General features: G+C 44.2%; 1 protein-coding gene across 2 annotated transcripts in view; it reads left to right on the top strand.

Annotated features, from left to right (window-relative positions):
- The window catches only part of LOC112255292 (translocating chain-associated membrane protein 1-like 1), a 38626-nt gene extending 26173 nt beyond the window's left edge, over nt 1–12453 (top strand). For both annotated transcript variants that reach the window (XM_042308575.1, XM_042308573.1), the window contains exons 4-11: nt 1915–2031; nt 2282–2340; nt 5253–5337; nt 5638–5708; nt 6417–6521; nt 9838–9981; nt 11399–11553; nt 11958–12453. In XM_042308575.1, the coding sequence (XP_042164509.1) occupies nt 1915–2031; nt 2282–2340; nt 5253–5337; nt 5638–5708; nt 6417–6521; nt 9838–9981; nt 11399–11553; nt 11958–12028 (807 nt within the window). In that variant the 3' untranslated portion in view covers nt 12029–12453. The remainder of the gene's footprint in view (nt 1–1914; nt 2032–2281; nt 2341–5252; nt 5338–5637; nt 5709–6416; nt 6522–9837; nt 9982–11398; nt 11554–11957) is intronic.
- Nucleotides 12454–12762: the final 309 nt, after the last annotated feature.

Here is a 12762-nt window from a genome sequence, read left to right as displayed (position 1 = left end):
TCTCTCTCTGTCTATACACCGCCACCTCTAACCTCTCTCTCTGTCTATACACCACCACCTCTAACCTCTCTATCTACACACCACCACCTCTAACCTCTCTATCTATACACCACCACCTCTCTCTCTCTCTCTCTCTATCTATACACCACCACCTCTAACCTCTCTCTCTATCTATACACCACCACCTCTAACCTCTCTCTATCTATACACCACCACCTCTCTCTCTGTCTATACACCACCACCTCTAACCTCTCTATCTACACACCACCACCTCTAACCTCTCTCTCTCTATCTATACACCACCATCTCTAACCTCTCTCTGTCTATACACCACCACCTCTAACCTCTATCTATACACCACCACCTCTCTCTCTGTCTATACACCACCACCTCTAACCTCTCTATCTACACACCACCACCTCTAACCTCTCTCTATCTATACACCACCATCTCTAACCTCTCTCTCTGTCTATACACCACCACCTCTAACCTCTATCTATACACCACCACCTCTCTCTCTGTCTATACACCACCACCTCTAACCTCTCTCTATCTACACACCGCCACCTCTAACCTCTCTCTCTATCTATACACCGCCACCTCTAACCTCTCTCTGTCTATACACCACCACCTCTAACCTCTCTCTATCTATACACCACCACCTCTCTCTCTCTCTATCTATACACCACCACCTCTAACCTCTCTCTCTATCTATACATCACCACCTCTAACCTCTCTCTATCTATACACCACCACCTCTCTCTCTGTCTATACACCACCACCTCTAATCTCTGTCTATACACCACCACCTCTAACCTCTCTCTATCTACACACCACCACCTCTAACCTCTCTCTATCTACACACCGCCACCTCTAACCTCTCTCTCTATCTATACACCGCCACCTCTAACCTCTCTCTCTGTCTATACACCACCACCTCTAACCTCTCTCTATCTATACACCACCACCTCTCTCTCTCTCTATCTATACACCACCACCTCTAACCTCTCTCTCTATCTATACATCACCACCTCTAACCTCTCTCTATCTATACACCACCACCTCTCTCTCTGTCTATACACCACCACCTCTAATCTCTGTCTATACACCACCACCTCTAACCTCTCTCTATCTACACACCACCACCTCTAACCTCTCTCTATCTATACACCACCATCTCTAACCTCTCTCTCTGTCTATACACCACCACCTCTAACCTCTCTCTATCTATACACCACCACCTCTCTCTCTCTATCTATACACCACCACCTCTAACCTCTCTCTCTATCTATACACCACCACCTCTAACCTCTCTCTCTATCTATACACCACCACCTCTAACCTCTCTCTATCTATACACCACCACCTCTCTCTCTGTCTATACACCACCACCTCTAATCTCTGTCTATACACCACCACCTCTAACCTCTCTCTATCTACACACCACCACCTCTAACCTCTCTCTCTATCTATACACCACCATCTCTAACCTCTCTCTGTCTATACACCACCACCTCTAACCTCTCTCTATCTATACACCACCACCTCTAAACTCTCTCTATCTATACACCACCACCTCTAAACTCTCTCTATCTATACACCACCACCTCTAACCTCTCTCTATCTATACACCACCACCTCTAACCTCTCTCTATCTATACACCACCACCTCTAACCTCTCTCTATCTATACACCACCACCTCTAACCTCTCTCTATCTATACACCACCACCTCTAACCTCTCTCTATCTATACACCACCACCTCTAACCTCTCTCTATCTATACACCACCACCTCTAACCTCTCTCTATCTATACACCACCACCTCTAACCTCTCTCTATCTATACACCACCACCTCTAACCTCTCTCTGTCTATACACCACCACCTCTAACCTCTCTCTATTTGTTATGCAGAAAATCAACCGAAAGATGCACTTCTCTAAGACCAAGCACAGCAAGTTCAACGAGTCAGGCCAGCTCTCTGCCTTCTACCTGTTCTCCTTCGGGTGGGGAACCAGCATCCTCATGTCTGTATGTGCTTTTAAACTATGTTTGTGTGTGTGTGTGTGTGTGTGTGTGTCGGGTGTGTGTGTGTGTCGGGTGTGTGTGTGTGTGTGTGGTGTGTGTGTGTGTGTGTCGGGTGTGCCGGGTGTGCAATATGTCTTTGGTTTTAAATGGTCTACATTCTGGGCTGTTTTGTTTACTGGGTTCCTGTTTGTTTTAAGACCATCTGATTGGTGTGTGTGTGTGTGAGACTTTTTTGTTGTTGTTTCTCTTCCAGGAGAACTTCCTGTCCAACCCAGTGAGTCTGTGGGATGGATACCCCCATACCCTGATGCCGTAAGTCCTGAACCCTTTTTCTATGCCAAACCCAAACATTATACTCATCAGACTTGGGTACTGTCCCTTTTTTGTTTTAAAGAGCTAAGTTAAACCTGTACAACTAAATGTTTCTGACTGTTTTACACATCATCTTAGTGGGTTGTTTCCTCGTAATGGCCAACGCTCATCATTCACAGTACTCCTCAGTTCCCTAATGTCAGCTGGTGGGATATTTGCATAGAAGTGGGTGGCTTTGTTTAAACACACAGACAGAGTGTTTGGACTTAGAGAGCATTAGTTCTCTTAAGTATCTCCGTGGAAACCGTTCTGCTTATTCTAGCTTCAGAGATGTTCTTTGGTTAGTTAGGGTTAGTAAGATGGTTAGTTAGGGTTAGTAAGATGGTTAGTTAGGGTTAGTAAGATGGTTAGTTAGGGTTAGTAAGATGGTTAGTTAGGGTTAGTAAGATGGTTAGTTAGGGTTAGTAAGATGGTTAGTTAGGGTTAGTAAGATGGTTAGTTAGGGTTAGTAAGATGGTTAGTTAGGGTTAGTAAGATGGTTAGTTAGGGTTAGTTGGGGTTAGTAAGATGGTTAGTTAGGGTTAGTAAGATGGTTAGTTAGGGTTAGTTAGGGTTAGTAAGATGGTTAGTTAGGGTTAATGGAAACCGTTCTGCCTATTCTAGCTTCAGAGATGTTCTTTGGTTAGTTAGGGTTAGTAAGATGGTTAGTTAGGGTTAGTAAGATGGTTAGTTAGGGTTAGTAAGATGGTTAGTTAGGGTTAGTAAGATGGTTAGTTAGGGTTAGTAAGATGGTTAGTAAAGATGGTTAGTTAGGGTTAGTAAGATGGTTAGTTAGGGTTAGTAAGATGGTTAGTTAGGGTTAATAAGATGGTTAGTAAGGGTTAGTTAGGGTTTGTAAGGCTTAATAAGATGGTTAGTAAGATGGCTAGTAAGGGTTAGTAAGGGTTAGTAAGAGTTAGTTAGGGTTAGTAAGGGTTAGTTAGGGTTAGTAAGGGTTAGTTAGGGTTAGTAAGGGTTAATAAGATGGCTAGTAAGGGTTATTGTGTTAGTCACAGGATTTCCATAGTTAAGTGTCAAAGTAGATTTTTGCCTAATATAGACATACCAACAACAACAAAAGTAATTATTGATCACGAGAGCCATAAACAATACCTAGTAATGCTTATACTGACAAAGATTACAATCTCACCTTTCTGGTCAACGTAGTTATACTTGGCTGAGGTGTAGTCATTTTTGAGGACACGAACTCAAGTACACCGTGCAAATATGACAAATCAGTGGAGTGATATATAGTTACAATCACATTTTATAAACGTCATACTATAGTATTTCACCTTCTAACTAAATACATGTGATCGTACTTAATGACAACCTTGAGACCGTTTCGTATAACTAACAGACAATTTTCAGCCCAGCGTCCTCCGACTAATGCAAAGATGCCATGTCAAACGCTTTAGTCGTTACAACGTCAGCTTTAGAACACACCGTGATATCTGTCCTTCTGTGACCGAGAGGAAACTGGTCCTGTTTCAATTCGACAAAATGATTTAGTATTCTTTCATGTTGAAAGCTCTAAACCCATCTGAGAACATCACAGTGAGATGATACTGCTTGAGATGCAATCCGTAAGCTCTCTCCTTACGCTAGGGTAGCCTAGTGGTTAGAGCGTTGGACTAGTAACCGGAAGGTTGCAAGTTCAAACCCCCGAGCTGACAAGGTACTGTCGTTCTGCCCCTGAACAGGCAGTTAACCCACTGTTCCTAGGCCGTCATTGAAAATAAGAATTTGTTTTTAACTGACTTGCCTGGTTAAATAAAGGTAAAATAAATAAATAAAATATGCCGTATCGTAAGCGGAGTTGAGTTTTTAAAAATTGTTTTTATTAAAAAAAATATATATATATTTATTTTTTAAATAGGAGCTTGGGGTGTTTACAATTGTTTTTAAATAGGAATTGTGGGCGTTTCTTTAAAATAGGAATTGTGGGCATTTCTTTAAAATAGGAATTGGGGGCATTTCTTTAAAATAGGAATTGGGGGTGTTTCTTTTAAATAGGAATTGGGGGCGTTTCTTTTAAATAGGAATTGGGGGCGTTTCTTTTAAATAGGAATTGGGGGCGTTTCTTTTAAATAGGAATTGGGGGCGTTTCTTTTAAATAGGAATTGGGGGCGTTTCTTTTAAATAGGAATTGGGGGCGTTTCTTTTAAATAGGAATTGGGGGCGTTTCTTTTAAATAGGAATTGGGGGCGTTCTCTTCAAACCCTCTATGGAATGAGTGAATCATATCACTCAGCATGACTCCTAGGTACCTCTGTGTGTAACCCGTCTAGTGCTATTTAATAGCAAATTGTAGCTGCTTTTTTCTTTTTGTACGTACAGTATAACATTGTCTTACCTACCTTAAGTTGAATTCACTTGATTTATTTTGTTTTAAGTCGCTCTCGAGAAGTGTCTGCTAAATGAACTAAGAATATAAGGTAATGATAGAATGGACTTGGTGTTTTGTTTGTCCTGTTTGTAGGTTCCAGATGAAATTCTATTTTATCAGCCAGATACCATCTACTGCATCTTGCCTATGCCGTTCTGTACCATCACTCATTCATATATCTTTATGTACATATTCTTTAACCCTTCACACTTGTGTGTATAAGGTAGTAGTTTTGGAATTGTTAGTTAGATTACTTGTTGGTTATTACTGCATTGTCGGAACTAGAAGCACAATCATTTTATACACTCGCATTAACATCTGCTAACCATATGTGACAAATAAAATTTGATTTGATGAAATTCTATTTTATCAGCCAGATGTCCTGTTTGTAGGTTTCAGATTCAATTCTATTTTATCAGCCAGATGTCCTGTTTGTAGGTTCCAGATGAAATTCTATTTTATCAGCCAGATGTCCTGTTTGTAGGTTCCAGATGAAATTCTATTTTATCAGCCAGATGGGCTACTGGCTTCACGCTCTGCCTGAGATCTACTTCCAGAAGACCAAGAAGGTGAGCACTTAGTCTGTTGGAGTACTATGTGTACTGCGTGTACTCTGTGTACTATGTGTACTCTGTGTATGTGTACTCTGTATGTGTACTATGTGTACTACGTGTACTGTGTGTACTATTTGGATTGAATTGACTTAACTCACAAGTGAGTTCCTTGCTGATGTACTATTTGTGTTTCAAAAGAAGTTGAAACATTTTGACCAACAATTTTACTTGTCGTCATTACAGAGTTAAATGTCGGCTGTGTCCCCAGGCAGTTTGTTTTCCTGAAATCCTGTCTCTTTTTCTGTTTGTTTGTAGGAGGATATTCCCCGACAGTTGGTGTATATCTCTCTGTACTTAGTTCACATCGCAGGAGCATACATTCTCAAGTAAGACTGGTTCACATCAACAGCACTTGAAGATTGTTTTGTCCAATTGTACACAAAAGTCCAGTGGAAAGTCCACCTCCACTTCCTCTACCTCTCTGAAAGACGCTTATACACAGAGGCTTGAGGTTGGATCAGAGGGCTGACTGATCCAACCGCCCTGCTGTAGAGGGCTGACTACAGCCGGGAGGTTGGATCAGAGGACTGACTACAGCAGGGCGGTTGGATCAGAGGGCTGACTGATCCAACCGCCCTGCTGTAGAGGGTTGACTACAGCCGGGAGGTTGGGACAGAGGGCTGACTACAGCCGGGCGGTTGGATCAGAAGGCTGACTACAGCCGGGCGGTTGGATCAGAGGGCTGACTACAGCCGGGCGGTTGGATCAGAGGGCTGACTACAGCCGGGCGGTTGGATCAGAGGGCTGACTACGGCCGGGCGGTTGGATCAGAGGGCTGACTACGGCCGGGCGGTTGGATCAGGGGGCTGACTACATTTCTACTCTGTCCACGGCTCCTCTTTTTTGATATGACAATTAGATGGTTGGAAATTGACACACCATAGCAAGGCTAGGGTTCGTGGTTAAAATAGCAGTTTTCTAGCCAAAGAAAGGAGAAGTATTTCCTTACCTCTCTGTGAGGCTCGAACCGTCTAATTAGTTGTCATTACTGTGGTAACAGAGGGATCTAACGGCGTCCATTTTGTGTCTTCCAGTCTGAATCGTCTGGCTCTGGTCCTGCTGGTGCTGCACTGCTTCGTAGAGCTTCTCTTCCACGTGTCCCGCCTGGTCTACTTCAGCAACGAGAAGAGACAGACTGGGTGAACACACACACACACAAACACACACACACACACACACACACACACACACACACACACACACACACACACACAGAGACTGGGTGAACACACACACACACACACAGAGACTGGGTGAACACACACACACACACACACACACACACACACACACACACAGAGACTGGGTGAACACACACACACACACACACACACACACACACACACACACACACACACACACACACACAGAGACTGGGTGAACACACACACACACAGAGACTGGGTGAACACACACACACACAGAGACTGGGTGAGTTGAGGTTACACAGCACACTTCAAAGCCCTACAACAAAATATCCCTATAAAGCCAACTTGGCATTTTAGACCAGGATGTTAGTCAGTCTACAGGTCTTGTGTTATGATAGTGTTTATCTATTAAGACATCATCTGTTCCGAACGACTGTGTGATCACTCTCTCCGTAGCCGACGTGAGTAAGACCTTTAAACAGGTCAACATTCACAAGGCTGCAGGGCCAGACGGATTACCAGGACGTGCACTCCGAGCATACGCTGACCAACTGGCAGGTGTCTTCACTGACATTTTCAACATGTCCCTGATTGAGTCTGTAATACCAACATGTTTCAAGCAGACCACCATAGTCCCTGTACCAAAGAACACTAAGGCAACCTGCCTAAATGACGACAGACCCGTAGCTCTCAAGTCCGTAGCCATGAAATGCTTTGAAAGGCTGGTCATGGCTCACAACGACACCATTATCCCAGAAACCCTAGACCCACTCCAATTTGCATACCACACCACAGATCCACAGATGATGCAATCTCTATAGCACTCCACACTGCCCTTTCCCACCTGGACAAAAGGAACACCTATGTGAGAATGCTATTCATTGACTACAGCTCAGCGTTCAACACCATAGTGCCCTCAAAGCTCATCACTAAGCTAAGGACCCTGGGACTAAACACCTCCCTCTGCAACTGGATCCTGGACTTCCTGACGGGCCACACCCCCAGGTGGTGAGGATAGGTAGCAACACATCAGCCACGCTGATCCTCAACACGGGGGCCCCTCAGGGGTGCGTACTCAGCCCCCTCCTGTACTCCCTGTCACTCATGACTGCAAGGCCAGGCACGACTCCATCGCCAGCAGTGGTAGTGCCAGAATAACAACCTCTCCCTCAACGTAACCAAGACTAAAGAGATGATTGTGGACAACAGGAAAAGGAGGACAGAACACGTCCCCATTCTCATCGATGGGGCTGTAGTGGAGCAGGTTGAGAGCTTCAAGTTCCTTGGTGTCCACATCACCAACAAACTAACATGGTCCAAACACACCAAGACAGTCGTGAAGCGGGTACGACTAAAACTATTCCACCTCAGGAAACTAAAAAGATTTGGCATGGGTCCTGAGATCCTCAAAATGTCTACAGCTGCACCATCGAGAGCATCCTGACCAGTTGCATCACTGCCTGGTATGGCAACTGCTCGGCCTCCGACTGCAAGTCACTACAGAGGGTAGTGCGTATAGCCCAGTACATCACTGAGGCAAAGCTTCCTGCCATCCAGGACCTCTATACCAGGCAGTGTCAGAGGAAGGCCCTAAAAATTGTCAAAGACCCCAGCCACCCTAGTCACAGACTGTTCTCTCTACTACCGCATAGCAAGCGGTACCGGAGTGCCAAGTCTAGGACAAAAAGGCTCCTCAACAGTTTTTCCCCCTAAGCCATAAGACTCCTGACTATTTGCATTGTGTGCCTCCCCCCAACCCCTCATTTTACGCTACTGCTACTCTCTGTTTATCATATATGCATAGTCACTTTAACAATACCTACATGTACATACTACCTCAATAAGCCTGACTAAACAGTGTCTGTATATAGCCTTGCTACTCTTATTGTCAAATGTCTTTTACTGTTGTTTTATTTCTTTACTTACACACACACACACACACACACCTTTTTTTCCCACACAAATTGGTTAGAGCCTGTAAGTAAGTTGTATTCAGCATTTCACCTGTTGTATTCAGCATTTCACTGTGAGGTCTACTACACCTGTTGTATTCAGCATTTCACTGTGAGGTCTACTACACCTGTTGTATTCAGCATTTCACTGTAAGGTCTACTACACCTGTTGTATTCAGCATTTCACTGTAAGGTCTACGACACCTGTTGTATTCAGCATTTCACTGTGAGGTCTACTACACCTGTTGTATTCAGCATTTCACTGTGAGGTCTACTACACCTGTTGTATTCAGCATTTCACTGTGAGGTCTACTACACCTGTTGTATTCAGCATTTCACTGTGAGGTCTACTACACCTGTTGTATTCAGCATTTCACTGTGAGGTCTACTACACCTGTTGTATTCAGCATTTCACTGTAAGGTCTACTACACCTGTTGTATTCAGCATTTCACTGTAAGGTCTACTACACCTGTTGTATTCAGCATTTCACTGTGAGGTCTACTACACCTGTTGTATTCAGCATTTCACTGTGAGGTCTACTACACCTGTTGTATTCAGCATTTCACTGTGAGGTCTACTACACCTGTTGTATTCAGCATTTCACTGTGAGGTCTACTACACCTGTTGTATTCAGCATTTCACTGTGAGGTCTACTACACCTGTTGTATTCAGCATTTCACTGTGAGGTCTACTACACCTGTTGTATTCAGCATTTCACTGTGAGGTCTACTACACCTGTTGTATTCAGCATTTCACTGTGAGGTCTACTACACCTGTTGTATTGACAGCATTTCATTTGACAGTCGTGAGGTCTTGTGTTTATCTACACCTGGTCTTGTGTTTATCATTTGACAGTTTCAGGTCTTGTGTTTATCTATTAGACAGTCTAGGTCTTGTGTTTATCTACAGTCGGTCTACTGCAGGTCTTGTGTTTATCTATTAGACAGTCGGTCTACTGCAGGTCTTGTGTTTATCTATTAGACAGTCGGTCTACTGCAGGTCTTGTGTTTATCTATTTGACAGTCGGTCTACAGGTCTTGTGTTTATCTATTTGACAGTCGGTCTACAGGTCTTGTGTTTATCTATTAGACAGTCGTCTACAGGTCTTGTGTTTATCTAGTAGACAGTCGGTCTACTGCAGGTCTTGTGTTTATCTAGTAGACAGTCGGTCTACTGCAGGTCTTGTGTTTATCTATTAGACAGTCGGTCTACTACAGGTCTTGTGTTTATCTAGTAGACAGTCGGTCTACTACAGGTCTTGTGTTTATCTAGTAGACAGTCGGTCTACTACAGGTCTTGTTATGATAGTGTTGATAAAGAATGGTCATGTAACACGTGTCTGTCTCTCCACAAGGTTCTCCATCTGGGCAGTGCTGTTTGTCCTTGGACGGCTGCTCACCCTGTCCCTGTCTGTCCTGACTGTGGGCTTCGGCCTGTCCAACGCTGATCAACAGGGACTGGACCTGGCTAACGGGAACTTCAATGTGCTCATAGTTCGGTGAGAGAGAGCGTGTAATGGGGTGGCTTGGCTGGAGTGAAACTTAACTAAAGACAATTTACTAGTTGTATTTATTTTTTATTTTACCTTTTTATTTTACCTTTTATTTTCAATGACGACCTAAGAACAGTGGGTTAACTGCCTGTTCAGGGGCAGAACGGGTTGAACTTGCAACCTTCCGGTTACTAGTCCAACGCTCTAACCACTAGGCTACCCTGCCGCCGCATAGTAGGGAGGAAGTCCTTTCAGATGGTAGAGAAAAGAGGATTAGGAACAGAGTCTGGTAAAGAAATGAGCCACTTCGACTGTAACTGTGTTCTCACAGTCTGGAGCCAGTTTGGCTATTACCTCAAATGTAATATTTGGTGTCTAACTACTGTCTCTTCTCAGGATCGCTGTGTCTAACTACGGTCTCTTCTCTTCCCAGGATCGCTGTGTCTAACTACGGTCTCTTCTCTTCCCAGGATCGCTGTGTCTAACTACTGTCTTCTCTTCTCAGGATCGATGAGTTTAACTACTGTCTCTTCTCTTCTCAGGATCAATGAGTGTAACTACTGTCTCTTCTCTTCTCAGGATCGATGTGACTAACTACCGTCTCTTCTCTTCTCAGGATCGCTATGTCTAACTACTGTCTCTTCTCAGGATCGCTGTGTCTAACTACTGTCTCTTCTCTTCCCAGGATCGCTGTGTCTAACTACTGTCTCTTCTCAGGATCGCTGTGTCTAACTACTGTCTCTTCTCTTCCCAGGATCGCTGTGTCTAACTACTGTCTCTTCTCTTCCCAGGATCGCTGTGTCTAACTACTGTCTCTTCTCTTCCCAGGATCGCTGTGTCTAACTACAGTCTCTTCCCAGGATCGATGTGACTAACTACCGTCTCTTCTCTTCCCAGGATCGCTGTGTCTAACTACTGTCTCTTCTCTTCCCAGGATCGCTGTGTCTAACTACTGTCTCTTCTCAGGATCGCTGTGTCTAACTACTGTCTCTTCTCTTCCCAGGATCGCTGTGTCTAACTACTGTCTCTTCTCTTCCCAGGATCGCTGTGTCTAACTACTGTCTCTTCTCTTCCCAGGATCGCTGTGTCTACCTACTGTCTCTTCTCAGGATCGCTGTGTCTAACTACTGTCTCCTCAGGATCACTGTGTCTAACTACAGTCTCTTCTCTTCCCAGGATCGCTGTGTCTAACTACAGTCTCTTCTCTTCCCCGGATCGCTGTGTCTAACTACCGACTCTTCTCTTCTCAGGATCGCTGTGTCTAACTACCGACTCTTCTCTTCTCAGGATCACTGTGTCTAACTACTGTCTCTTCCCAGGATCGCTGTGTCTTACTCCCGACTCTTCCCAGGATCGCTGTGTCTAACTACAGTCTCTTCTCTTCCCAGGATCCCCGTGTCTAACTACAGTCTTCTGTCCACAGGATCACTGTGCTGGCTACCATCTGTGTGACTCAAGCCTTCATGATGTGGAAATTCATCAACTTCCAGCTGAGGAGGTGGAGAGAGCAGGCCCAGGTCCAGCCCGTGAAACCCAAGAAGCCCCAAGCTCCCAAGACCAAGTCCAAGAAAGACAAAGGTGAGTCACGATGTTGTCAAAGTTAACACGTCTTGTTCTTTCTCTGCTTTTCAGTCGTCTGCTTTTTAATCGGGATCCATCTAGAATTTTTATTTAATCAGTCAAGTCAGAACAAATTCTTATTTACAATGACAGCCTACCGGGGAACAGTGGGTTAACTGCCTTGTTCAGGGGTAGAACGACAGATTTTTACCTTGTCAGCTCGGGGGATTCAATCTAGCAACCTTTCGGTTACAAGTCCAAAGCTCTAACCACTAGGCTACCTGCCACCCCTTGAATATGTTTGTTAGGGTTAAAACTGGTGTTAATACTGCAAGTAGAGCTGGGTAGTTTGGCTTTATGTTTCCTTTTCTTCATCTGTTGTTTGCTCCAAGAACATTGACTTCATCCTCTGTCCTTGGCAGCCAATGGAGTGAACGGAGTGAGTTCCAACGGAGCCGATTCGCCGAGAGCAAAGAAAGAGAAGTCTTCGTAAACTACCCCCTCCCCCCACTCCCTTCTCAGTTCCTCCAACCAATCCCCTTCAGGCAGCATCCAGCCTTCTCATTCCACTGCTCTGTATGCTGTCTATGGCCCAATCCCAAATCCATCCCTAGACCCTTGTAGAGATCTAAGAGGAAATTATTGATTCAAGCAATATGGTGAAACTTCCACCTAGAATATCAGAGAGCCGAGTTGTACTAAGCCCATATTGATTACACCTGTCATATCATCTCAGATTCCCTCGAGGGGGTTTAATTTGGGACTGTTCATCTACAACAGCTACTAAAGGAGGACAACTCCTTCCAACAGGACTACAAGATCCAGAATGCATCTTGGCTTCATCCGCTTGTTGCCAATCTCCAGTGCTGACCATTCCCAGAATCATTGTGACACTGCTGTGTCATTATTACAGCGAAAGAAAACCATGAAAGAACAAAGAACTTATTTAAAAGTGCCTATTCATAGACTGTACAGGATGTGCAGATTTAAAATGTCAGGAATGATATAAGCTCAGTATTTCAGTAAACACGCCCCACCCCCCCAAGCCAGTTATGTTATTTATCAGACTGTATCCTGTGACATGTTCTGTTTGTTTAACAAAAGGTCTTCTTGATTCAGTCCCATTTATTTGGAACCGCCTGAGGAGAAATGCACCTGCTGACCTTCTATTTTAAATGACCTCATTTCCTGTTTTTTTTTTTTTTTTTTTGGGGGTTCTTTTTTTTC

This window comes from Oncorhynchus tshawytscha, linkage group LG29 (assembly GCF_018296145.1).
Source record: "Oncorhynchus tshawytscha isolate Ot180627B linkage group LG29, Otsh_v2.0, whole genome shotgun sequence".
In the NCBI taxonomy this organism is placed as follows: Eukaryota; Metazoa; Chordata; class Actinopteri; order Salmoniformes; family Salmonidae; genus Oncorhynchus; species Oncorhynchus tshawytscha.
The sequence above is the reverse complement of the archived record's forward strand: the minus strand, read 5'-3'. Positions and strand labels throughout refer to the sequence as shown.